This window comes from Dasypus novemcinctus, chromosome 12, assembly GCF_030445035.2.
Source record: "Dasypus novemcinctus isolate mDasNov1 chromosome 12, mDasNov1.1.hap2, whole genome shotgun sequence".
In the NCBI taxonomy this organism is placed as follows: Eukaryota; Metazoa; Chordata; class Mammalia; order Cingulata; family Dasypodidae; genus Dasypus; species Dasypus novemcinctus.
Genome location: NC_080684.1, coordinates 15,734,189 through 15,761,270, shown reverse-complemented (window position 1 = coordinate 15,761,270; position 27,082 = coordinate 15,734,189). Strand labels below are relative to the sequence as shown.

General features: G+C 46.4%; 1 protein-coding gene and 1 long non-coding RNA gene across 16 annotated transcripts in view; one reads left to right on the top strand and one right to left on the bottom strand.

Moving 5' to 3' along the window:
* Window positions 1–18,786, bottom strand: part of PCED1B (PC-esterase domain containing 1B) — a 204,406-nt gene extending 185,620 nt beyond the window's left edge. For 12 of the 14 annotated variants that reach the window (XR_011650212.1, XR_011650213.1, XR_011650217.1 and 9 more), the window contains exons 1-3: window positions 18,658–18,755; window positions 17,340–17,473; window positions 14,158–15,401 (exon numbers count right to left, since the gene is read on the bottom strand). Coding sequence is in view for 2 of the 14 variants with exons in the window: in XM_058307875.2 (XP_058163858.1) it covers window positions 7,426–8,721 (1,296 nt within the window). In the remaining 12 variants the exon portion in view is untranslated. Of the gene's footprint in view, window positions 1–7,124; window positions 8,787–14,157; window positions 15,402–17,339; window positions 17,474–18,657 lie in introns of those variants that run through there. The other 2 variants (XM_058307875.2, XM_004470420.4) reach the window with 2 other exon arrangements.
* On the top strand, window positions 12,295–25,647 carry LOC105747280 (uncharacterized). Of its 2 annotated transcripts, none has more exons than XR_001119371.4 (4): window positions 12,295–12,481; window positions 13,797–14,248; window positions 18,708–18,945; window positions 21,897–25,647. It is a non-coding gene; the product is annotated as an uncharacterized lncRNA (long non-coding RNA). The 2 variants fall into 2 exon arrangements; XR_002798953.3 differs by lacking the exon at window positions 12,295–12,481 and adding an exon at window positions 12,590–12,822.
* Window positions 25,648–27,082: the final 1,435 nt, after the last annotated feature.

The window sequence follows — 27,082 nt, the reverse complement described above, 5'->3', positions numbered from 1 at the left end:
ACGCGCAAGGAGTGCACCCATAAGGAGAGCCGCCCAGCGCGAAGGAGGGAGCAGCCTGCCGAGGAATGGCGCCGCCCACACTTCCCGTGCCGCTGACGACAACAGAAGCGGACAAAGAAACAAGACGCAGCAAAAATACACAGAAAACAGACAACCGGGGGAGGGGGGGGGATTAAATAAATTTTTTAAAAAAATCTTTAAAAAACAAAAACAAAAAACGGCAAAATGTTAAATTAAAATCTAGGTGATGCAGGGGTGGGCGGGGAGACGGCGAACACTGGGGAGTCAATGCTTGATGGGTAGAGGTGCTGTTTAGGGTGATAGAGAAGTTCTGATGATAGACGGCGGGGCCAGGCAGCACAACTTAGTAAATGTATTTATCGTCACTGGATTGCATACTTGAAACTGGTTAAAATTGGGAAATGTTATACTGTACAAATGTTACCACAATCAATTCTTTAAAAAATCAGGCTTATGGCTATGTGAGGGGTATTACATGATTCACTTTATGTTTTTTATTTCTTTGGGGGGAAAATAACAAGTACAGTGGTGGTTTCCACAGTGTGGTCCCCATTATCTGAGAGCTTGTTAGAAGCGCAATAGGCCCCATCCGAGACCTACTGAATCAGACCCTTGTGGGGACACGGGGCTCTGGGTTGGTGTTTTAACAAGCCCGCTAGGATTCTGATGTGCTAAAAAAGTTTGAGAACCACTGCGGGGAGCATGGTGCAGTTAGGGAAGAGAGGATAGTGGGAAAAGGATCAGTCGGGCAGTGTGACCTAATTTTGGAGTTGAAATACGAAATCAAAGACTATTTGCCCGGGAGCGGAGGCGGCTCAAGCGCTTAGGCAACCTCCTTCCTGCATCAGAGGTTCCAGGTTCGGCTCCCGGTGCCTCCTAAATAAACAAGGAAGAGGAACAGACGCAGCAAATGAAAAAAACAACAAGGGGGTGGGGAGAAACTAAACAAACAAACAAAAAACAAAGACGACTTGCAAAAACTTGGTCCATGCTCCGTAGACATGGGAGTGGGAAGTGAAGGTAAACCAAATTCAAGAAGCCAGGTATGGACCAGGGCAGGGCGCCTCATGCCTGCAGCAGGTCGAAGCAGGACGAACGCGCCCAAACCCAGGCTAGACTTTGTCAGGCCGCGTGGCCCGCCGCGTTCTTCAGCGGCTCCGGGCTCTGCTTCAGCAGCTCCTGTTGTCCTTCTAAGGGAGGCCATATCCTAAGGAATTAGAGTCCTGCTGCTAAACAATGTCACCAAGTCCTGGTAGGGAGTGCTGCTATTGAAGGACTCTCTCTTCCATTTCAGAACGATTTGTTCTTTACTTCCCAGTTACCATGCTCCACGGGGGTGCACCTTGGAACATCGTGGGACCCTGCACGGGGCATGAAACACGCACACTGGCATACCTGCACTGCACACCTTACTCTACAGGCTGGACTGGAAACTCCCCAGGACTTGTTTTCAAGGTAGAAGGATGTCCCAGCAGAGGGCAGGCACTTCTCTTGGTCTATTTTATCCCACTTCAATTAACTAGCCGATCCCAGGCTTACCCCAGGCTTCCCTAATGCATATTAACTCGTATCTGTGCACAGACTATTACAATGCCACATCAACAAAGGGGCTTCATTTATAAAATGTTACCCACAAACCTTTTTTGCTCATCACTATTTCTCCCCCAACTGTTTTACCTGGCATCCTCTAGATTAATATTTCTCAAAATGAAACATGCAGAGGGGAGTGGAAGTGGCTCAAGCAGTTGGGCACTCGCCTCCCACACAGGAGGTCCCAGGTTCGGTTCCTAGTGCCTCCTAAAGAAGGCAAGCATCTGGGAGGGGTGGTGGAATAAAAATTTAAAATAGTAAATAATAATAATTTTAAAAATTAACATGCAGAGAAAGAGGCCTTTCTTGAAGTTGTGAGAATAGAAATACTGTTTCTAGAATTTTGTGGGGTTTTTGGCTTAAAACAACAGAAATTTATTCATTCATAGTCCTAGAGGCCAGAAGTCCGAAACTAGTATGACTGAGCCAAATTCAAGGTGTCAGCATAGCTGCTCTCGCTACTGGTTTTTGAACGAAACACACAAAGCATCTTAGGTCTACGAACATAAAGTTGTTAAAGAGAGAGCTGCCGCTTTGTATGACTCCAGAATTCAGGGGGAATGTTGCTTCCAGGAATCGTGCAACGTGGGCTCTGACAAGAAAACAAGAGCTCAGGTGCTGCCTGGGGCGAGGGGTGCGGCTCCCCTGAGGACAGGGTGCAAGATTCCATTTGTGTTCAAATGCCAGGCCTTGCTTTGTTTGTACTTAGGGAAACCTCTGGTGCCAGTTTTAAAGTTTTGGCCAACAGTATCACATATTCTACTTGATCATAGAACATGTGAGAAACATCCAGTGCTTGGATGATATAAATGCCATCATAAATTTTACTTTCTTTTTTTTCAGAAAACTTGAAACAAGAGCCAGAAAGTTGAAAACAGCTTTGAGAGCTATTTCTTCAAATAGGCCAGATGAACCCTGCAGTCCTAAGTCTTAACAATACAGCACTGATTTCTCTCATAAAAGCTGAATAATTTGGGGCTTTTTTTAAAACCTGGCTTGATTGCAGTGCTAGGTTTCTTCATTTAAGGGCCAAAGTGAAAAGAATGAAAAAAGGACAAAGAAGAAAGCCCTGGGAAGGAAGATAAAGGTCAAGATATGTCTGAAATCACAGGCAGGCCTATCAGCAAGCTCCCACCCCAGTGCATTGTCATGCCCTGCTCGGGCCGGGTGGGGGGAGTTTAGCTGGGCAAGGTGACTTAGGTAGTTATGGGAGAGTTCTGTAGACATTTTCTTCAGAAGAGTAATTCGAATGCTGCTCAATTTCAATACAAATTGCATTTTCCGTTGTGTATACAATGTGAACTAATTACATTCTTGAACACTTCAGTGAGGTTGATGTACGTAAGCACCCTTGCCAGGCATTGTTCTGGGCGCTGGAAACTCAACACGAACCATACATACTCCGAGGGTTACTTTCCAGTCGGGGAGGCTAACGGTATACAAGTACTGAAGTCACTGCTGAGGGGCGTAAGCAGCACAAAGGAAAAAGAAAGTGCTGTGATAGACAATAGCAATTTTAGAAGGGATGGACATGGAGGGACTCTCGGGAGAGGGGAGGAGTTGGAAGGTGACGATGGGAGGCTGAAGAGTTAGACATCAAAGAACTGGGGATGTAGAACAGTTCAGGCACAGGATGACCCAAGTCATAAAAGAGCTCAACCGTGAAGCAGATGTGGCTCAAGCTGTTGGGTGCCCGTCTACCACATGGGAGGTCCCAGGTTTGGTTCCCAGTGCCTCCTAAAGATGAGCAAAACAGCGAGCTGATGCAACGGGCTGGTGCGACTTGAGTGGCAAGCTGATGCAACAAGATGACACAACAAGGAAATACAATGAGGGACACAACAAGCAGGGAGCAGATATGGCTCCAGCAATTGCACACCTCCCTCCCACATGGGAGGTACTGGGTTGGGTTCCTGGTGCCTCCTAAAAAAGAAGACAAGCAGACACGGGGAGCATATAAGGAAGACACAGGGAACAGATAGGAAGTACAAAACAACAGGTGGGGGGGGCAGGTAGCAAGAAATAAATCTTAAAAAAAAAAGTTTGACATCGTGTAGGACTAGAATGAAGTCCTGTGTGGTTGAAAGCAAAAGAGCAACGAACAGAGTTTCAGAGGGTCACATTTCAGGGGCAGGATCAGGTAGGGCAATGCAGGACCCAGTAAGAAGTCTGTGTTTTATTTGCAAGAAATGGCAACTCATTGAAGGCTTTTCAGTAGGGAAATAACATGATCTGATTCTTAAAAGATTACCCAGGCTGCCGGTTAAAAGAAAAATAAGTAAAAGGATTGAAAGGGAATGAGAATGGGACTAAATAGCCTGTTTTGGAGGCTGTGGATGCAGTTCAAGCCAGATGGCGTTGGTTTAGATCATTATCTCGGCAGGGATACTGGTGAGAAGTGGATAAATTTGACATGTATTTTGGAAGTAGATCTGATTTCCTGCTAATGGGTTGGATATGAAGAGCAGGGAAAAGTCAAGAATTCTAGCCCAAAGGAAAAATGGGAGAAATCAAAATAGAGGAAAAGTCAAGTGTTTTGTGATATTAAATTTGTGATACTGTTGTTCCTGGTAAGAACCCTGGTAAGATACCGCGTTTTCAGGAGGAACACTGTAGAGTAGGTAGACTGAGCGAATGGGCACGCCAGGCAAGCAGGCGGAGGGAGCATTTCAGCACCGAAAAGCGGAAGCCCCGTGTTGGGGAATAGTTAGGCTTAGGAGTAGGGAGAGAGAGATGGAGGAGGGTGAGGAGAGGAACCAGAGAGAAACAGGAAACCTAGAGAAAGGAGAGAAGTGGAGGGAGAGAGGGCGAGAGCACTGGGTTTCACACCTCGTGCTAATCTACAAGTTTACTGGATGGCTGGGTGCCCGGTGTGGTAGGCTGGGTAATGGCCCCAAAGATGTCCAGCTCCTAATCACTGTGACTGCTACCTTACACGGCAAAAGAGACTTTACAGATGTCATCCAATTATGGACCTTGAGATAGGGATTTTCCTAGATATCTGGGTGGGCCAAAATGCAATCATAAGTGCCCTCACAAAAGGGAGGCAGAAGAGTTGACCAAGGGAAGAAGAAGGTAATGTAACCACTGCGGCAAGAGGCTACCCTGCTGGCTTTGAAGATGGAAGGGGCTGCTAGCCAAAGAACATAAGGAATTCAGCTCTAAAACCTGGAAAAGGCAAGGAAACAGATTTTCCTCTCAAATTTCCAGGAGGGAATGAGGCCCACCTTGATTTTAGCCCAGTGAAACTGATTATACATCTCTGACCTCCAAAACTAAGAGAATAGGAGTGTGTTGTTCTAAACCTCTAAATTTGTGGTAATTTGTAAGAGCAGCCATAAACATACACCTGGGAAGGAAAGAATTGCTCCTGTCGGAGTCTACCTACATTCCTACCCATCCCAGAGAAACGGAAGGCTGAGGCAATTGTCCCTGGCAAAGGTGCAGTTTAATCCACAATATAGTGGGTGCATCAAAGACTCAGTGTCTGGTTCTCAGCACTGCATACTCAAGAACCTATTCTCCTTGGTTCATCAGGCTTAAAAAGATTAAGGACCAATGCACACTAACCTAACTCAAGAGAGAGAAATAAGCCAGAATGATGATGTATTGGTTTATTCGTGGAAATATAAATCCTAAGCGTACCAGCTTCCTCAGATAAGCAGCTGAAGGTTGCTTGACATTGCTTGGGAAATAAGAGCTGGAATGAAGGCAACTGGCTCATCTTGATGGCTAAGCCTATAATGATCTCACAGCCTGGGACTACACAGGTCTCCTCTCTCCTGGCTGTGCTGGGAAAGGTCCTCGCAGGTCACCATCATGGCGTTTGGGAAGTAGGCCTGCAAATGTGCTTACAATGACTCTCAATGACCACTACATCCTGTGAGACTTGAATTGGAGTTTCAGCAGGTACAGTTATAAGCCATCTCTTCATTCATTCATTTATGAAACAAGTACGAGATATTATACTAGGAATTGAGACACAAAGAAAGGAATCTTATGGTCTTTTAGGGGAATAAAAGCTGCTGTTCATCTCTACCATAGATAGCTGTTCTCCATTTCTTACGATTTCATGAACTTCATTTTTGGAGGACGGCATTTCCTTACTATTATCATCAAATTTAGGGATAATTCTACAGGGGACCTTTAAACCACTCAAATCAATTCAATGAAAAATCTTATCATTCCAACAATTTAGTCACATCCTATTCTATTTCATTAAAGTAATAACAGTTCACTAGCCCACCCAGGTGTGACAAAGAGCCATTTAAATAGTCTTAGTGCTTACATTTGTACAAGACAGAGGATAGTCAGCCATGGCCATCTGTCAGAGATAAAGCAGAAGGGATCTGTGCACTGGGTGGTCCCTTCCAACTCAAGAGTTTTATAACAGTGATTCACATTGTCGTAAGCGCAGCTTATGCTTCCCTAATTTTACCAAGTCCAAAAGAAATCATTAAGTCACAAGCATGCCGTCCCTTCTAACTTACATACACACTTCATTGAACATCTAATCAATAATATTCTAGTTATGAAGCTATATGGGTCATTTGCCATTGCTTTCATAAAAAATGACCATGCTTGATCAATTTCCCTTCTTGGTTAGATACTGCTGTGGCAGATATAAAAATCAGTCCTGTGGTTTTAAAGTTAGCATGGAGTGGAAAACTAGTACAACCTAGGAAAAACCAATAGGTAAGGAGTGATGTTCTGTATGACCTCAAACAAGTGGCTCACCTTCTTTTTTTTTAAATAAATGTTGGTTGTTACTTTTTTTTTTAAGATTTTATTTATTTCTCTCCCCTTACTCCCCGCTCCTGCCCCAGTTGTCTGCTCTCTGTGTCCATTTGCTGCATGTTCTTCTGTGACTGCTTCTATCTTTATCAGTTGCACCGGGAATCTGTGTTTCTTTTTGTTGCATCATCTTGCTGTGTCAGCTCTCCATGTGGGTGGCACCATTCCTGGGCAGGCTGCACTTACATTGGCACTGGGGGGCTCTCCTTACACGTGGGGCTCCCCTACGTGGGGGACACCCCTGCGTGGCACGGCACTCCTTGCGCGCATCAGCACTGCACATGGGCCAGCTCCACATGGGTCAGGGAAGCCCGGGGTTTGAACCACGGACCTCCCATGTGGTAGACGGACGCCCTAACCACTGGGCCAAGTCTGCTTCCCAAGTGGCTCGCCTCCTGACCTCGGTTTCCTTGTTTGTCAATGTTGGTTAACTGTTATCATCTCTTTAGTCTTTCCAACTCTAAAATGCAATGACTCTGTGAAAATCTCTGGAAACTATGATTCCAGAAAGTTAGTGTTCTTTAGCTTATTTATAAGGAGTCAGATGCATTTTATGGAAACCCTCTGAAGGATTATTTTAGACAAACTCCGTTTTGAATAAGTGTTCTAAGTAGATGCTGTAACTATTGATTCAGGATGTCTCATCCTTGCCTTTACAAGGTTAATTCTATAATGGGAGAGGCATCCATTAAATATAGACACACACAAAAGGACAACTATTTTTGTGCAACAACTTCTTTATTTCAAAATGATTTTTACAAAAAGGCAAAGGGGAGACTACGTGAGGAGTGGGGAGGGGGACTAATGCTTGGTCGCCCCCCAGGAAGTGGGGGAAGGGGGTCTAGCCAACCAGAGCGGGTCAAGTAGAGCTTTCCTGCCTTTTTTTTTTGGTAATAACAAGAACAAAAGTCCAAGCCTGCAGAAGGTTAAGAAGGTCAGCTTCTTTCGCCACGCCAGTGGACAAGGAGGGTCAGGCCATCTGTCTGGTCCATGTCCACAAGAAAAAGGGCCCTGGGCCATCTACTGAGGACTCGACCCCAGGCGGGTCGGGGCCCTTCTCTTTGAATGTTTGGGCTGCCGTCTCCAGGACACGTAGGGGCCATGCGGAATAGACCGAGGAAAACCCCGGTGAACTACCGGGGCCCGCTGCTGGTGGGGTACAGGGAAGTGGGCCTTGGGCGGCTGGGGATCACACACAAACTCTGATTGGATGAAAAATCCCCTCTGGGGAGCTGCAGGGACATCCAAGTGGAAAGAGCCGGAGAACTGATCCGACTGGAGAGGTTGGTCTGAGAAAAAATAGGCGTCTTGGGGCGGGGCCGGGGGCGGGAACTGGGGCCTGGGGCCCGGGTGTGGGCCCAGAAATGACCTGGGCAGCAGTGGGGGTGGGGGCGGGGGCGGGAGCAGGGGTGTCCTCCAAAGCTGAGGCAAGAGTGGGGCTGGAGGACAGGCCACTGGATTTCTGCCGGCCTGGGGCTGACTCTCCACCCCCCGGCCAGGGGGTGCCCTCACGGGCGCCTCCGTGATCCACTTGCCCACGCAGTCCCGGCGGGGCAGCTCCACACCCCAGGCGTCAGCCACGTGGGCCAGCAGCAGCTGGGAGAGGCGCCGGTGCGCACGCTCATTCCAGTGCACGCCATCCGCCTGCCGGTGCTGCCAGGCGTGGCGGAAATGGAAATGCAGGTCCAATAGATCGAAGTGGTGTTCCCTCGCCTCGGCAAAGCTGTAGAAGTTGGCTTCCACCACCTCGCTTCGGAGGGCGGCGGTGTGCTGGTACTTGGGCGGCAGGAAGCCCCCGGTGATTTTCTCGCCCACGGGCATAGCCGTGTTCCACACGAACAGGCAAGAGCTGGGCAGCACCTGGTCCAGGCGCCCGAAGAGGCTGGCCAGGTTCTCCCGGTAGCTTCTCCGCGAGTCCTTACCGTATCTGGAAAGATCCCAGAGACAGGAGTTCATGACGACCACGTCCGGGGCGTGCTCGCCCGCCTGCAGCTCTTCCAAGATGGTCTCGAGGTACTCCGAGTACACGCGCGTCAGGAAGTAGAAGCGCACGAGGTGGTGGCCCGAGCAGAACTGGCGCACCTCGCGGTACTGGATCCCGTTGTGCAGGCGGTCCTTCTCGCCGCCGGCGACCAGCTCGTCCTGCTCGAAGCTCAGCTCCCCCTTGGCCCTGAGCTGGCTGTAACTGAGCAGACGGTCCTTCTGCAGCAGGAGCACCAGGTCCTTGTACACGGTCCTCTGGACGGAGTCCCCCAGGATGACCACGAACTTGTTGTGCAGCAGCTGCTGGACTTCGGAGCTGCGCAGGTAGGCCATGGTGCGGAGGGCGCGCGGCGCAGCTCTGCCTTCCTCGCCCACCGGAGATCTGCGGATGGGGACGGCTAGGACGGAAGGAGAGAGCGGCTGGGAGGGGCCCCGCGGGGCGGTGCCACGCCGACGCCGCGGAGATCGCTGACGCTGACGCCGCGCCGCTCGGGCCTCCGCCCCCAAGGGCGCGCGGCTGCCACACCTGGGCTTGGAGAGCGATTGGAGGGGCTGGAGGAGAGCCTGAAGCCCTTGTTGGCAAAGGTGCCGGGCTCGAGTTAACCTGTGACCCAGCCTCCCCCCCACTCTGGGCAGGGCTGATTTGGAGGCCACTGCGCCACCAAGGGGGGAGAAGAGGCAGGACCGGCCCCGCGCCCCAGTTCCCCCAGCGCGGAGGGAGGTGCAACCAGGCTGGATGCCCCGCCGCGAGCCTGAGGGCAGCCCAAAATCTAAGAACTCGAGAATAGTTTGCAGCTGGTAAAATAGGGCTGAGAGTAAGCAAGAACATGTTTGTGATGTAATATGAAATATGAAATATATACCACATTGCACACCTGTATAACTGAAACTATATACAGTACACATGTATAAAGAACATTGAAAGGAAATGGCAAAACAGTTTTTAATGGTAGTAATTTGGATGACTTCTCTCCCCCCCTTCCCAATTTCGTGTAAACGTATTTTATATAGTCATATTGCTTTTTTTCATAATTTAAAAATAATTAAATGACACATAACATGAAAAGTACACATGCCAGGTCAGAAAATATAATTAAAAAAAAAAAAAAAAGAACCACAACAGATTTCTTTAACAAGGAAGCAGCTGTTTCTTACCAGGACTGGAGACGGTCAATCAAAATAAAACTGGAAATTCATATTCCTTTCAGCTGTAATATGCTTTCCATCGAATAAAATGTTAGAAGTTGTGAAACTCATCCTCAGAACTTCAGATTTATTTCAAGTCTATTTTCAGTTTACTTCAAGCTGATGCAACTCACATCCACTGATGAATGACAGAAACATTCTGCAGTGCCACTAACAAACCTCATTTGGGAAGGAATATGGCATCTCCTTTATCTGCTTATATGGAAGCCATTCAGATCCATTGTGGTTTCATATTTGTTGGCTTTTATGCCTTAGTAAACATTTTAATAGGTGTAGGTGGATAGCTATTACTATTTTTTGTTGTTATTTTCTTCTTGGGTAGCTATTATAAAATCACACATTTGAATTTTTAAAAAACTATACTGTTCATGGTTTTAAATGGGTACAAGTGCAAGAATAAAACATGAAAACGGGTAGAATATAAGAATTTGCCATAAAAGAATAGTTGAAAACATTGACTTATGTCCCCCTCAAAGAATCTTCACTAAAATACCTTTGCTATCAGAAATAAAAGTTTAAAAATAGGATTTAACTCATTGTGGTACAACAAAATAAAACATAATTAAAGCAATCTCCAAATCTCTTTGGGACTCTGGCATGTTATTTGTGTAGATTCATTTATTCATCCAGCTCACACTTATTAAGTGCCAACTCTGTTCCACATTGGGGTGTGGGCTGTAAAAATGTGTAAACCATGGTCCCAGACCACCAGGGGCTGATCAGAAATATTAATATCTGTAATACCGAGCAGAAAGCACTAAGTGCCTTGAAAAAGGAGTCCGTAGGTGCTGTGGGAGCTCAGGGGTCTGCCTAAAGCCTATTCTTGCCACCCAGACCCAAATCTCCAAGTGGAAGCATGAGGGGGAAACCTCTTCTGGTGAGTTTCCAGGGCTGCCGCGCCACCAGAGCTGAGTGCACTCTAGCTAGGCCTGAACTCTGCTCGCACTCTGGGCCCCACACCGTGGATGTTGAACATGCTTCCCTTCAGTTAAAGTCTCCCCGCAAGGTTGGCACATGCGGTAACTTTGTGCTGCTGCCTCTGTTGCAGAAGAGGTCTAGGTTTAGCCGAGAAACCCAAGCAGCACTCGGAGAGATGGAGGAACAAAGTTTTATGACACACTGTGGACCCAGAGGAGAGTTTAATTTTCAAATTTTGGGCCCCTTGCTGCAGTTTTCAGAGGCTTATATAGGGATTGGATTTCCACTGATTGGCTTGCGATTTGCCTAGCGGATGGGGTTTCATAGGCTGACGGGAAGCAGGCAGGAGTTTTGAGCAGGTTGGTTAGCAGGCAACAGCAGGACTACAGAAGCAAATTTGCTGGTTACCTTGTGACAAGCAGACACAGGCTGAGGCAACCGCTGCTAACTTAGATTAGCCTGCTGACTCACACAATCAAGCTCTTACAGGCGCACACCCTGCCGCTCACAGCAAGGGCTGCATTAGCAGAAGGCAGCCTGGACCAGCATTACATGGTGGGATAGAAGGGCGGGACAGGGGATTCCCTTAACACCTCTACTTGACCTTCACTTGGTCTAAATGACCTTCTCTGAGTGTGCAGTGCCCAGGACTTGGGCCCACAGATGTTAAGCTCAAGTCGACAATTACTGAAAAGCTATGGGAGATGGAAGCACTTCCTGTACTGGTTAGAGCACTGCCTTTGGAGTCATTCTACCTGGGTTAGCATCCCCACTCTCCTGTTTGCTAGCTGTTTGACCTTGGGCAAGTTATTGAGCCTCCGTGCCTTAGTAATCTGTAAAATGGTACTGTTTGTGCCCACTTGAGAGATTTGATGCAAGGATTCAATGTAAAGTGTTTAGAACAATGTCAAGGATTAAATGCTGATGCGAGTCAGCTATTATTATTGTTGTTGTTATTATTATTAAGCAAGTTTCCCAGCACCGGGCTAGTCCTTCATGAAAGGGAGATTACAGTACTTGTGCTGTCTGCTTCCCAGGATTCTAGAGAAGGCCAAAAGAGACTATGCAAGCGAAAGATTGTGAATAAAACAAAAGTAGTGTTTTTTGAACAGCTACGGGATGCCAGGTGCTTTACAAATGTTATCCTATTAATAAGAATTATTATTCCTATTTTATGGGGAAGGAAATTGATGACGATGGAGCTGAGATTTAAACCCACTGACTCCGAGGTCCATCTCTGCACAGGACATTCTTTAGAGCAGAGCTCCCTGCAGACCCGTCTTAAACCTCAAGCGTGGGTCGCAGCAGGGAGGCATTTGGGGGCTGGATAGGAAGGGGTTTTTGTGTGCCTTGTGTATAGGCGGTCAGCCATCTACTCTACCTGCCCAGGAGAGGCGTCTGCTATGTCTGCCGAGAAAGGCGGTAGGGATGAATAGGGAGAATATACTTCATCTCATATACCTTAATCTAAGAGCCATGCAGACATTTAAAGACCTGGATTTTAGAACAACTGAAACAAAATTCTACAGTTCCTGGGCCAAGAGGGTGTTTAAGAAATTCTACTGCCCAGTATCCTGATCAGTGAATTTTACCAACTCAACTGCGGCTCCAAGGGCTCAGAGCCAAAAATCAGGCTACAGCTAAATTATTTCTTATTGTTCTTCTCCAATGAAACGTGCAGCTACGACTGTGAGAAGAGAAGGGAGGGGAAAATGATTGGAACGAAACATTCCAGTTACAAGCTGAAATTGAAAGGAAATTCATGACATTCTTGATCAAGAGCACTGCAAGTATACCAGGATTAACCAAATCAGGCAGCCTCAGGGCCACCACTGGGAAAAAAAATCATCTGAGCTGAAGTGCCAAGCATTAAACACAAAACCTAACAGAAAGAAAAGTGACTTTTAATGGGGTGCGTGGTGAGGAATACATAAGGTGGAGAGGTATGGCTTTGACTTTTTTTAAAAAGGTGAGTAATTTCCCTTTTCAGAGTTCTTTTTATTTATAAAAATGAAACAAAAAAGAGATGTGAAGTCAGCCAGATCCGTGGGTTCCTTCAGCTAGCCTTTCTTGGCTTCAAATTGGCTGAACCCGCTTATTGGTTTCAGGAACTGTTTTATAGATACAGTCATTCTTTTGTTTCTCCCATTTAATACGGGTCGCTGAGAGCCAGACACTGTGCTAGATGCAAGGGGTAGGTATGAAAAGGCTGAGGAGAAAATGGACATACAGACAAATTTAAAAGGAGGCGCTGGCTGCCACGATTGAGGTCTGTAGGTGCAGCAGCTATGTCAAGAGTCAAGCCAGGGGGTAAGGATTATCACTGCAATCTGTGATTCCAACCTCGAATTATTAACGGCGTTCCTTTTTTAGTTTCATGATGCTTTCCCAAATCATAATTATAAGTAGTTCCATGTTTATCTGTTTTCAGAGTAAAATTTGGGCGTTGGCTAAAGCTCTGACACAAATATGCATTAGTAATGGCTACTGCTATAATAAGTTACTTTCAAGCATCTTGTTTATATTTACCTGTCTGGAGATAATTAACTTTTCGTAGCCTCATAAACCATGAGTTATAAATCGTTTACTATTGGTCTATGACTACCACAAACCAAACACACAGCCCTTATTTTTCATTAATCAATATTCTGTAGCGATTTGGTTAATTTTCCCCTTCCATTACTTTTCCTTAGTTACAGAAAGAGTGATACTCCTCTAGGCCAGTAGCTCCAGAGTTCCTACAGAGAACGTCTTAAATCATGGAGGCTGTCACTAACAATTAGGATTTTTTTAGGGTTATTTTTTAAACATTTTTTAAAAATTAAAGCAGTTGTAGGTTTACAGAAAAATCATGCAGAAAGTATGGATATTGTTTTGATTATGAAGTACTTGTAATTACCAAGTTTCAGTACTCTTAAGACAGCATATTTTTTCCTGCAGTAGCAGTATAATATAAAAATTTACTATGGACTATAGAAAAAAAAGCAGGCACTATCTTTTGCAGATGAAGTGGGAGGTCCTTAATACCTGATATACAGGTAACCTTCCCTATGAAAATAGAAGATAAACTGCAGGGCAGTTATTAAACTAGCCTCATAAAAAAGAAAAAGAAAACTCTCTTTTATGAAAGCATCACCTAAAGTAAATAATTCAAAAACAATTCCTATAAACAACAACAACAAATCTGATTTCAACCAGGTACAGTTTCTGGCAGGTTTTCACATTTTGGTCTTGAACCGTTATTTAAACTGCATTTGCTAACTTTCTGTCTATTACCCCTCCAGAACACCTGAAAGATTCTGGAAGGTGTTGGCTTCCAAGCAACAGTGAAGTCGGGCCAGAGAGGAGCCGCCCTGCCCCAGAACAGCTGTGTGCTCTTGGGCTGGTCGCCCGCGTTTCTGAGCCACAGTTTCCTCTTCTAACAGGATGTCACAGCTCACTGAGAATAGAGAAGATGAGCGAGCGTGGATGTGTATGCCAGGGGCCCGGTACGGTGCCCCCAAACATTAGGCACCCGTAGACTGGCACAGCCTCCCCCCTCACTCCTGACTCTAGAACCAACACCAGCCTGTGGACAGAACCTTGCTCAGTTTCCCCCTCAAGCATGGCCACCCTTTCCGGCGCCCGACCGAGGGAGACGCGTACCTCGTTAGCTGCAAGCTCAGTCCCTTGGCTGGCCAACGAGTCCTCCCATCTCCTCGGGGACTCTGCGCCAGGCTCTCCTCCCAGGGATGGGGTAAGTGTGCCTTCTGCTCTTCCCTCTCCTTGGGCTGGATCCTTCCTTCCAGGATTAAACATACCCTGAGTTCCTAGCTTTTAAAAAGAAAGGAGACTTCCTTGACTCCACCTCCAGCCCAGTGCTATCTCTTGCCTCCCTTTCAAGGCCACTCTTTAAAAAAAGAACTGTTTACATTGGCTCTGTCTGGGCCCTCACCTCCCACTCACTCGTTTTAATTTGGCTTCCAACTCCACTAAACCAAAGAAATGCTTGTCGGTAAATCACCGATGACTTCCTTCTTGTTTCATTTAATGGCCACGGCTTGGTCCTTCGCCTGTCAGCTGCATTCCCAGCTCCCCATCCTAAAACTCAGCCCTGAGCCTGTGGCCCACGTGCGCTCTGCCTCCTCCTTCCCCAGGTGGCTTTGTGGGCTTCTCTTTCTCTGCCAATTCCCCACGTGTTGGTCCTTCTCAGGGCCCACGGATCAGCTCCTTGCTTCTGCAGCATTCTCTGCCCGGGGAATTCATCCACTCTCGGGGTGGCGGCGATAACGAGATCACGTCCCTATTTGCCCACAGCAGATCTACATCAGGCCTGCTTTCCCAAATGCATCTTGAGTTCTGGAGTGGAGCACCCCTCCCCTCCAAAAAAAAAAAAAGAGCCCCAGGGTGGCGGGTAAGGAAGGATCTGGCCCCTTATCGATGACTATTTGTATGCAGATGGTTCCCAAATTGAGGCAGAGAAGCCCAGAGGTTAAGAGTCAGCCAGCAGACTAGGCGCTGGGTTTATCTCGCGCTCTGCGGGGTCCCAGCCGGGGAGACCCTGGGGCACTCTGCTTCCAAACCCTCCTCAGCAGACAGAACTGGAATAAGGCTCTGGATTCCTTAGAATGAGGATTAAATAATTTACGGAAAGTGAGTAACAGGAGGCCGGATGCATTTTTTTACAGGTTCAATAAATCTTGTAGCTATTATGTTTTACGAGCTCAGGCCTGTCTCCCGAGTTCCACACCTACTCAGGTTGGTAGAATAAGATTCCATGGGGCGGGAGGAGGAACCTCATTTGTGTGGACCTTGTCTCTCTTCCAAATGCTCCAGGCGCCAATTTATCCTCCCGTCAAAGTGTGGCTGGATTCCTGAAACAATTCTCCTATGACCGTGGATCAGTCTTCCTGAAAGTAAATATTGATCATCGGTGGGAAGGAGGCATCTTCCTGCCTCCGTTTTCAGAGCGCTGTTATGTAATGGATGCTTGAAACACTGGCTGCAAATATATGGGTAGAAATAAACTGCTTCTGAAAGACTGTGAAACTCATTTTTAAATTTTTCATGACTATGGCTGTTTCCACTAATCCTAAAACATCAAAATCCTGGAACCATAGCCTGGAAATAGAATTTCTTGAGGAAAAAAAAAAAAAAGGTATAATTCTTGAAACTATACCTTAGAGGGGAGAATATATTCTGGGAAGCTGAGCACAGTGATGAATTTTAGCTGTGGTTTAGGTTGTATGGTTAATTTGTTTACTTTACAAATTTGCCTTAATCCCTGAAAAAGGGTGTCTTTGAACCTGACTTCCCAAACACTATAATTTTAATTTTATATTGATTTTCTCACATAAAGTTCTATCAACGCCTAAGTTTTTAAATAACTAAAGAAATCTTTCCTTTCATGTTATATGCTGGCCATATCTCCAACATTTCACATTCAATGAAGATTTTTTTCAGGAGGCACCAGAGACGGAACACAGGATTTCGTACGTGTGAGGCAGGCGCTCAACCACCAAGCTACACCCCTTCCGCTCTGTGAAGATTTTTGTTTTGCTTTTTAACTAGGAAACATTCCTTCTCTCTTTGGGTCTGCTCAAAGCCTTCTCCAGCAGAGGAAACACGGGATTTGCGTGAGCTCGAGGGCTTTTTCTCACCTTTGTGCCTCCTCCTCTGAGTCAGCCTGCACTCCTCCCCACGCCCGCCCCGTATGCTTACTGAAATCTGAAATCTGCTCCTTCGTTGAGACCCAGTTGAAAAGGCAATTCTGTCAGCGGGCCTTCCCTGCCCTCCCAGGCGGAGGCGCCGCTCCTTCCTCCGATGGGAAGCCTCCACGTAACCCTTGTTCTGTTCTGTACTGTCTTACCTGCCCCTGGACCCGCCGTCTGCCCGGCACAGCCTCGTCCTCCACGGCAAAGCGGGCCTCCGCCGCGCCAGGGCCTGTCTCGTTACTAGGCATCGAGCGTCCACTCAGGGTCAGGCCTGCTCTCTCGTCACCGCACGGGAGGCAGGAGCTGCTAACCTACCTCTTCAGAGACAGCAGGCTGAGGAGTGGATGGTTATGTAAATTGCCCGAGCTTGTCCTACTAGTTAATGGCAGAGTTCAACCTTCTCTTAAAGGGGATTGGGGAAGGGGGGGGGTATAGGAATCCCCTATATATATATTTTTTAGCTTTAAATTATTTGCTCTTGATTATGTAAACATATTGGCTTTTCATTGCATTCTAAAGAAAATGGTAAAATAAAGGTATTAACATTGTTTTATGTTTGATTCATTAAATCCCCTGAATTTTTAAGGTAACATTTCTGTCATCTAAAGCGTCTTTAAAAATAAAAAAGATTAAAGAAAAGAAGAGGGACTGGTCTGTTATCGACCATAAATCTTCTGGCTGATGAAACTTAAGGTTTTGCTGCTTTCTTTTAGAAGGAAATATGGTTCCAGAGTATGAGCTTCTAACCGCTGCTATAAATATTTTTCAAAATTAAGAGCAAAAAATCATCTAGAACAGTTTTCCTTGTATTCTCTTTTAAGAGCACAAAATAAAACGATGCTTTGGGCACAACCTTAAATTTTCCCACAAAAACGAAGAAACAAAGCAGGCAAGAAGTTAGTCCAATTTTCCTAACTCGGATGAGCTGAGGGTGAATAGACAAGTCAGTGCTGCACTAGGGCTATATTTTTGTTTCAAAAATTTTTCATACTTATGCTGACCACTCTAGATTCTAGTCAGTGGTCAAATAAAAAAATTTCCAAAGTTGAAAAAGAAGCACGGTCAGGAAGTTAACAATGGCAGTTTGCTTTCAGCTGAGAGCAGCTTGGAGTCTGAAAATTCAAGGTGATTTACCTTGGTCTCCGGAACAGGCTACGAAAGTCCATCTACCCAGGACGGGAACACTGGGCGGAGTCAGGAGGCCTGGGTTTGAATTCTCTTCCTGCCATTTGGAATGCCCACTTCACCTCCGTGCTTGATTTTTCGTCCTTAAAGTGGAAAACAAATGCCCCTCTAAGGAGATGACACAAGAGTCTGTAAAATGCTGCATCTTGTTGTTGTTGTAGAGTCTGCATACTACATGTAATGATGTCTCTATGGGAAAATTTTTTTAAATTTAAAAATGGAATTCTGAGAGCCGGTCTCCAGCCACCTCCGACCTTCCCCAAACTACCCCACAGGGACTGGGCAGACCTGGGCACCCACTTGCCATTCTGTGGCCAGTTGAACCGAAGAATTCCCTGGAGGACCTGGAGGGGGAGGGTTTTGAGGAAATATGAACCTTTGCTAGAGGAAGTAGTGTCCCATCCCCCTCTTCACTCTTCACACCCCCGCCCCCCACACACACCAGCTTCTCCAACTTTTCCCAAGAGTCGGGGCTTTCCTCTCCCCCACCCTAAATTTGGACCCGCGAGCTTCTCTTCCCACAGAGCTGCTCCTTGCCTATCACCTGCCTCCCGCGCTCAGCTTCTCCCTTACCCCTCGGCAGTCCTGTGCTGCCACCTTAGCATCAATCGTGGAAATCAAATGAAATGCTCCGTAAACGCTACAAAGCTATACAAATATTGCTCTTCAGAGCCAACTTGGCAGATTTGGGGGAATGGGACTTGACCGTTAGGAGAGCTCTCCAGTTCAATATGATATTTAACTTATCATTATTATATTACTACACGCTGCAATAGTACAATAAGGGTTCCACACACTGCTAATCTATTTATTCCTCTTAAGAACTCCCAAGAAATTGGAGTTTAATTTTTCTCCATTTTACAGATTAGAAAATTAAGGTTGAAAGTTTAAGTCATCTGCTCAAGGTCATCCATTTTGTAAAAAGCAGAGCTGGGAGTTGAAGCTGATGCCAAGTCTTTGTGGTCAACCACAATCTGTAAGATTGCAGACAATAGACGCTGCACATCCTTTCTCCAGGTCACAACTAAATTGACTGTTGCCTTGCATTGCACATTTGTAGAAATGTAGCAGTTTATCACCACTTTCAGCATTACGACGGAACAGCTGTCCCGTCGGTGCTGTGTGGTTACGCAGGGCCAGGCGGAGGGACCTGGGATGGCAATTCCTCTCCACCGTAAGTGCCAGAGAAACCGAGGGTCCCGAGAAAGTCGGTCAGAAATGCAGAGTTAATGCTTAAAGTAAAAGGGGGCAACTGGAAAGTACTTACTCATTAAAGTAACTGGTGCTTACAAAATGTACCTCTCCTCTTGGTTCTAGAATGCTTTCCGGCTGCAGAGGAGAGTGGCCAGGGCGGAGGGCCGAGAGCCTGGGCTGCAAGTAAACGAGTTCACCTCTAGATTCTGCTCTTTTTGCAAGCCCGCTTGTGGGGAGACGATGCCATTTCCGGTGCCATCTGGGGAAAATGACACTAGTCAGCATTTCCTTTCTTGCACCAGGAAGTGAAAGAGTAATGGCCGAAGCTTCACGACTCTGGCAAATGCGAAAACACCAAGTGGTAAGTGAATACAAAATGCAGTGTCCTCCTGGAGTTCATCTTTAAACTTGTTTTCACTTCACTCTCCTCCGTAATTTGGATATAGCTTATATAGGCTCTTCCTGGGTTTTATTTTAACAATTCAGCAGAGAGCCCTCGGCTCTCCTCACTCTAGCTCTTATGTGGTGCTCACGGTTGGGAAAGTTTTCGGAGGGAGGAAGGAGAGGAAGGTGAAGGGAGAGGGAGAAGTGGAAAAAGAGAACAGGACGCGGGGAATTAAGGGAAGGATTTCCCAGCTTTCTAATTAATATGGAATAGCAATAATCCTGCTCTATAAAATTACAGTTTAAAACGTCCAGATTCCTTCATCTGATCTCACTGTCCATTCCACGGCTACAGAAAATGAGTCCTAATATAAATGGCTCCGCAGTAAGTGGCCAGGACGAGAACCTAATTCTTTTCTGATTCCTTCTCTAGTGTTCCATTTGAAACCAGAGAAGGAGGGGAAGAGAGAGGTTTCCATTTGAAAAAACGGTCAGGATCTTTTGATGGGATTAGGTCAGTGTAGGCCTCCGTTGTCTTTTGTTTGGAATGCTCTGTTCTCCCTGGAGGAGTATCACCTCCAGAAACACCTGGAAAGTGGAGGAGGAAATAAAACCGAAAAAAGAGAAAGAAACGGAGAGGTGACGCTTTAGAAAAAGTTTCTCTCAAGACAGTAAACCCTCTATGGTGTTTAAAATACTTTAGGATTCAGCATTTCACCATTACATTAAATGGTATAAAATAACTAACGAACAAGTATAACAGACTCCAAGACGGTCCTGAAGTGCTAGCCCTGCCCTCTCAGTTTTTAGTTTTTTAATAGCATGCTACTTAGGTAAACTGTTCTATGAAGTGGCATAACTGTCTTCTCCTTCACTGCACTGGCCAGTGAAGTGGCTTAAAAATGAACGCCACACATTACACATAGTTTTTATCCTCCTGTCTGTTGCCATGAATCACTTTTTCTGTGAATCGTAATTCAATCTATTGCATCTCGAGGCAGGACTTCAATCTAGAGCCCACTGAAAATTGTGGCATTTTAAACTTTGGAGTGGTCTATTACATAACTTTAAAATGGGCTATTATTCGATCCTAGCAATTCCAGAAATGAGTTGCAAATCTTTCCAGCTCTCTAGATTCCAACTTGTCTGTGCATTGCATGTACACAAGAACAATCTATGGGGGAATGGCTAAAATTGGCATGGCCATCACAAGACCAGGGAACAGAGGAGCATGAAAACAAGTGATAATAATGAGAATAATCACTCCACTGAAAACAAAGCTGTTTGAGACCAAGCAACAGATTTTTGACTGATTTCTTTTTTTTTTTTCTTTTACTTCCAAGAATGCATTATGAAATAGGTAGACAGCTATTATCACTGTGCTGGCCCCACTGAGTGTTCCTCAGCTCCATAAACTGATTTCCTTTTCATCCACCAATCTTGGCGTGTTCCTAAAACATAATGACAACTCATGCATATATGTTTCATGCGTAGGATGTGCTTTCTCACACAGACGACCCTTGATAAAGTAAGGGAAATCGAATGATTTCACTTTACAGATGATGAAACTAAGGCCCTGACCGTGTATGTGACTTCTCAAGTAGAGGTAGTGATATAGCCTGTGCATAAATTCAAAATTGTTTCCAACTGTACCTAGTCCCCAAAATGGCCAAATAAGTAATATAGGCCCTACAGTCTTTGAATGTTCAGAAAGGATGTGAGACTGAATGTGTATTCAGGGTTGCCTCCAGACAGAATGTGGAAGATATGCTAACCCAAGCTGGCTTGGATGTGGAGAATATGTAACTCACCTGGAGGAAATAACCTATCTGATACTAAGATCAAACACTGAAGAACCTAACCAAAGGTCTGTTTGCATACCATCACGGTTTGTCTCCCTAATCCTATATCCTCTGTATAAAAGGGTCTGGAAAAGGCTATTCGGGGCACGGTTTTTATTAGGACAAGAGTCTGCCAAGCCCGGCCGGTCAAAATAAACCAACTTCCTTCTCGTTACTCTCGTGTCCTGGCCTTCGATACCGCGCACGCCCGATTTCTCTACAACAGTAGCAGGGCAGGAGCTTGGGGCCAGCTCTCTGCACTTGCTGTTATCTCCTGTGCCTTCTCAGTGGGAGGCCAGACAGGCTCCACTGACAGTCTTCTTTTTCTTAAATTATCTGGCTTATTTTAAGAGAAACTGAGGCAATGGCCTGCTGACTTCCATCAGCCTGCTGAGTCACAAGTTAGGAAGTTAGGAAGCGGCAGCTCACAGCACACACCCAGGGCTGCGTTGTCAGAAGGTGGCCAGCAAGTCCTTACAGGGCGGGAAAGAAGAAAGGGCCCCTGCCACCACCACCCGCCCCCCCACAGTCAGGTTACGGCAGGCTTAGTGGACAGTGACCCGGGCCAGGCACCACCGGTCAACACGCCCTGCAGAGCCCGAGGGCAGCAGCCAGAAGCCACTCACCACCGGACAGCAACCCCTAGCCCCCAAAGAATCAAATCACCCAATAGTTCCCCTGTTCGTCTCTAGGTATGCCAGTCAGCCCAGACCCTGGAGCCCTGCACCCCCATAAAACGAGACCCCAGGGCAGAGCCTGCATTTCTCTCCCTGAGAATGCCTGCCTTCCCCTCTGGAGGTGCACTTTTGCTTCTTTGCTTTACCCCCCTGTAAATTCTCTGCTCGCCTGGTTAATTGGTGGCTTGTCCTTGAGATCTTTCTCAGGACAAAGACGAGAACAGAGACACGGACTCTGATACTAATAAGAGGAGGCAGTTCCCCTCCCTTACTTCTCTCTAATCCCTTGGTTTCCCTCCTAGAAGCAAGACGGTCATCGGGTTCTTGTGTATGCTGCCAGAAATAGCCTATACACATATTCCATAATACATGTCTCTGAACTATTTTATTCTGTCTTCCTTCCCTCTCAGAGACTCAACGTCCCTTTTTATTAAAGTCTGTTGTTTGGAACAATACAAACACCACCCAGAACGGATGCTGCACTGAACAAAACAAAAAGTGCTCGGTAAACAGATCACCCAGATTGTGCCAAACATTCAGATGTTTGCAAAGGTGCAGAAAACCTGTTACTGACAACTGCGGGCACAAAGGCGGGCAGAGCCATTCCAGCGAGGAGGAGCTGTACCTGACCTAAGCTAAGTTCCACAGTTGCCGCCGCCGCCGTCTTGAAGCTGGCTGTGTCGGGGTGGCTGCATGCCCATTGGCGGTGTGCAACGAAACGGGAGCGACAACGATGTGCAAGAAAGATCTCTGCCTTCCAGGGCAAACAGACTTGGCTTGAAACCTCATTCTGTCACTTGCAGCCGCATGATCTCAGCAAAGTCACTTCCCTGTGACTTGATTTTTCCATCTGCAAAATGGTGATCCTAGGAGCCACCACACAGGTGTGAGGATTAAATAAGCAAATAAAGGCAGAGCACCAGGTACCTGGGAGTGTAATTAATGATCTCAGTAATATTAGCCATGGCCCGTCTACTCACGCTTCTGTTAGTCAATAAATAATTGTGGCAGGCCCTATTCCAGCTGGTGGGGCTACAACAATGAATACACTCTTCTGTGAAAGCCCCTGCCCTTGTCGAGCTTACATTTGACTTGAAGTTAACAAATAAGTAAGGAGTATTTAGATCAACGAGAGAAGGAAACGAAGACTGGAGTGGGAGGGTGTAGGAGCTGTGGGGTGGAGTTTTACACAGCGTGGTCTGAGGAAAGGTCCCTCAGAAATGACGTTTTAGCAAAGTCCTGAAGGTGAGGATGGAGCAAACCACATGGAAATCTGGGGGAAGTAAGTTCCAAACAGGGAACAGTAAGGAGGTGAGTGTGTCTGTACTGGAGTGAGTCTGGCGTGACTAAGGGAGAGAGGCAGGAGAGGAAGTCAGAGAAGAAGGGGCTGGGCATGCCGGTCCCCATCGAGGGTCTTATGACCCTTGAAAGGTTGCGGCTTTTACTCTGAGAGACACAAGAGCCATTGTGAGGTATTTGAGCAGAAACGTGACAACACCTTACTAATTTTAACATCACTCTTACAGCTCTGTTAAGAATGCTGTATGGGGGGAGGTGGATGTGGCTCGAGCAGTTGGGTATCTGCCTACCACATGGGAGGTTCTGGGTTCCGTTCCAGTGCTTCCTGAAGAAGACAACAAGGCAATGAGCTCATGTGATGGGCTGGCACGGTGAGATGACGCAATGAGGAGACACAATGAGAGACACACGGAGCAGGGAGTGGAGGTGGTTCAAGCACTTGGGCACCTCCCTCCCACATGAGAGATCCCAGGTTCGGATCCTGGGGCCTCCTAAAAAAAGAAGATGGGCAGATGCAGAGAGCACACAACGAACAGATAACAAGTGCAAACAATGGGGGGGCAATAAATCTTAAAAAAAAGAGAATACTGCATGGGGCAAGGGTGGAAGCAGGAGACCACTTAGGAGGTCACTAAATAATGCCACTCTCGTAACTTAGACCTGAGTGGTGTTGGGGAAGGAATAAAGGGTGGGTCGTTTCTGGATGTATTTTGAAGGCAGAGCTAAGGGAAGATGCCTGTGGAGAAGGTAAGGTGTGAGAAGACAGAGGTGACTCCACCATTTTGTTTGTTGTGTTTTTGGCCTGAGCAATAGAAAGGATGAAGTTGTCATTTACTGAGATGGGAAAAATTGGAGAGAAACGGGGGGCTTGAGGGGTGGACGGCAAACGTTGGGTTTATGGGCTTGCGATTCCCTTCACACATCCAGAGGGGGATGCCGAAGGGGCATTTCAGTAGAGGAGTCGGGCTCAGGCAGCTAGTAGAGGAGTCGGGCTCAGGCAGCCAGTAGAGGAGTTGGGCTCAGGCAGCTGTCCAGGCAAGGTTGGCAGTTTGGTTTGGATGCTCTTGCCAATGGCGAAGTAAAGACAGAAGGTAAAAAGTCCAAGACTGAGCCCTGGGGGCACTCTAGCTAGGGGCCTGGAAAATGAGGCGGGGGAGCCCGTGCAGGACATTCAGAAGGCCCAGTGGGTGAAGGAGGAAAGCCAGGGGAGTGTGGAATCCTGGAAGCTGGGAAGGGAAAGCCTGCAGAGGAGGAGGAGGGCTGGGCCCGAGACGGGATGGTTGGCCATGGCTGTAGGACACCGTCCCCTTCATTGGTGACCCTGATGGAAGGGAGGGGTGGCAGAATGGGAGCAGTCCTTGAGGAGTTACGCTCTAAAGGGGAGCAGAGGATGGGGAGTCGGAGCGGGGAGTGGGGCTGAGGTTGGGGTGCGTGTTATTCTTTTTAAAGATGGGCGCTGCTTGTGTGCCTAGGACAGTGAGCCAGGAAGCAGGGGAAACGGGCTACAGGTGCAACAGGGGACGGTGCTGGAGGGGCATCCTTGGAAAGCGGTGGGATACAGTGCACGGGGAGAGGGGCTGGCCTTGGAGAGGGGCACAGGCAGGGAAGGCGAGTGGAGCCAGAGCTTGGGGCAGGTGTGGGGGCAGATGGGGAGCTCAAGGTCATCAATTGCAGGTGGCGGTAGAGGAGAGAGAAGAAGGGTATGAAATCGTCACTTGGAGATGGGAAAGGCCGTAATGACTGAGCAGCGTGGAGGGCCGCCTTAAGCCTGGCAGCTCTTATTTGAATTGCTTGGTTTTCTCTGGTCTGTATCAGTTACATGGGTGCAGGGACTGAGCAGGCAAAAAAGGGAATTTAATCAGGATTGGGATTTTGCCTTTTGGTTTCTATTTTTATAGGCCATCACAAACTCATAATTTATATTAAACTCTGATTTATGTGAAATAAAACCCATAAAGCCAAACATTTTAATGCTATAGTGAAAAACCCTGCATTTTAGGACAAAAATAGGTCCTTTAATATTAATGACTCTACTAGTTGCAGCCACCAGTTAGTTTAATCTTATCTTTCCACAAGCAATTATCATCTTATCCACATTTCCTATTTCAAAGGACACAGTTATTTTTCTTACCTTGGAACAGATGTGTAAGTGGGCCACAAATCAGCCCGCTAAATATTGACTTATAAATGCACTGATTTCAGCCAGCTTGTGTGTGTGCGTTCAGTTGCGTGCCTGCCTACCTTGAAAAAAGGCCCAAATGTGGAAGATCACAAAACAATGTTTTCTTTGCATCATTTGTTTATAAATTAATTGTATGTCATCAGTCCACTATATTGGTAGACGTGTAGGCTTTTGTATATTTCTCCAAATTGTCACTTACAAAAATAATGTTGCTGGTTACTTTTCGTTACCTTTCTCCGTGTTGCTAACAAATTGCTGAACTACACTGAATTAAATAAAGATGGAGGGAAACGGACTTTGGCCCAGTGGTTGGGGCGTCCGTCTACCACATGGGAGGTCCGCGGTTCAAACCCCGGGCCTCCTTGACCCGTGTGGAGCTGGCCCATGCGCAGTGCTGATGCACGCAAGGAGTGCCCTGCCACGCAGGGGTGTCCCCCGCGTAGGGGAGCCCCACGCGCAAGGAGTGCACCCCGTAAGGAGAGCCGCCCAGCGCGAAAGAAACTGCAGCCTGCCCAGGAATGGCGCCGCCCACACTTCCCGTGCCGCTGACGACAACAGAAGCGGACAAAGAAACAAGAAACAAGACGCAGCAAAAAGACACAGAAAACAGACAACCTGGGGAGGGGAGGGAAATTAAATAAATAAAAATAAATCTTAAAAAAAAAAAAAAAAAAAAAAAAGATGGGTAACTATAAGCTACTTTCACCTCTCTGAATCCTGTTTGCCAGTTTTATTAACCTATGATTTTAAGTCTTTGAATCACATGCCAATATTCTATTTTCCTAGTCACAATTTCTAAGTGTTTCATAACCGTGGACTCGGTCACTTCATATATTGGTATTGAGACAAAAGACAGATTATTTTCTATATGTGCATTTATTCTTGATAATGTCTGTTAGTTAAATCACGGGGCTATTAAAAAATAGATTTCAAAGATGAGTAAGAATAGATGTGTCTTCCTTGCTGCTGCTTGAATAAACTCTGAGACTGCTAGGATTCAATTTAAAATAAATTCTAAACTGATTAACTTATTTCCTAAGCCTGTTCTTTTTCTCAGTAAATGGGAATCAGTATCCACCTAACTGCCCCAAGATAAAAATTGCAAGATCCCTTTTGACTCTTTCCTCCCTCCCAACCACGAATCGGGTAGATGATACTGCTTATCCCCACTCTGTCTACTTCTGTCATTCTCCAGAGCCTTTCTCTACCTTAGACAAAATAAGGGATCCTGTTGTGTCTTTCTAACTTATCTTCCTACATCTGTTCTTTCCTTCTTCTAACCCTTTCTCTATTTGCACTCTCTGCTCTAAGATGCAAATCTTTAATTTCACTTCCCTTTCATATTTAACCTGATCAAATGTGTCAACATTTTTTTTCCTGAAAACGCCAGTCCTTCTGACTTTTCTTAGTCAAAACAAGAACTATTTTGCATTAACAAAACAAATAGTATTACCTCTATGAGGCCTGAAGATCCCAAAAGGACAAAGCATCTGTATTCATTTAGATAACAATAAATAATAGCAAACAGTTACTAAGTATACTATTCTGAGCACTTTAAAGTATATTAATTCTCAGGAAGCCAAGTTGGCCCAGTGGTTAGGGCATCCGTTTGGGAGGTCCACGGTTCAAACCCCGGGCCTCCTTGACCTATGTGGAGCTGGCCCATGCGCAGTGCTGATGCGTGCAAGGAGTGCCCTGCCACGCAGGGGTGTCCCCACGTAGGGGAGTCCTCCTTGCCCCCATAAGGAGAACCGCCCAGCACAAAAGAAAGTGCAGCCTGCCCAGGAATGGTGCTGCACACACGGAGAACTGACACAACAAGATGACGCAACAAAAAGAGACACAGATTCCCGTGCTGCTGACAACAACAGAAGCGGACAAAGAAGACGCAGCAAATAGACACAGAGAACTGACAACTGGGACAGGGGAGGGGGAGAAATAAATTTAAAAATCTTTAAAAAAATAAAAAAAATTAAAACATTAAAAAATAAAGTATATTAATTCTGTTAACAAAATCAACAGTAGTAATTATTGCTAGCATTTATTGAGACTACTTTAGATCCAGGCATCACATACATATTAGTTGTCACCTTTAAAACCACCCTTCTGGGAGGT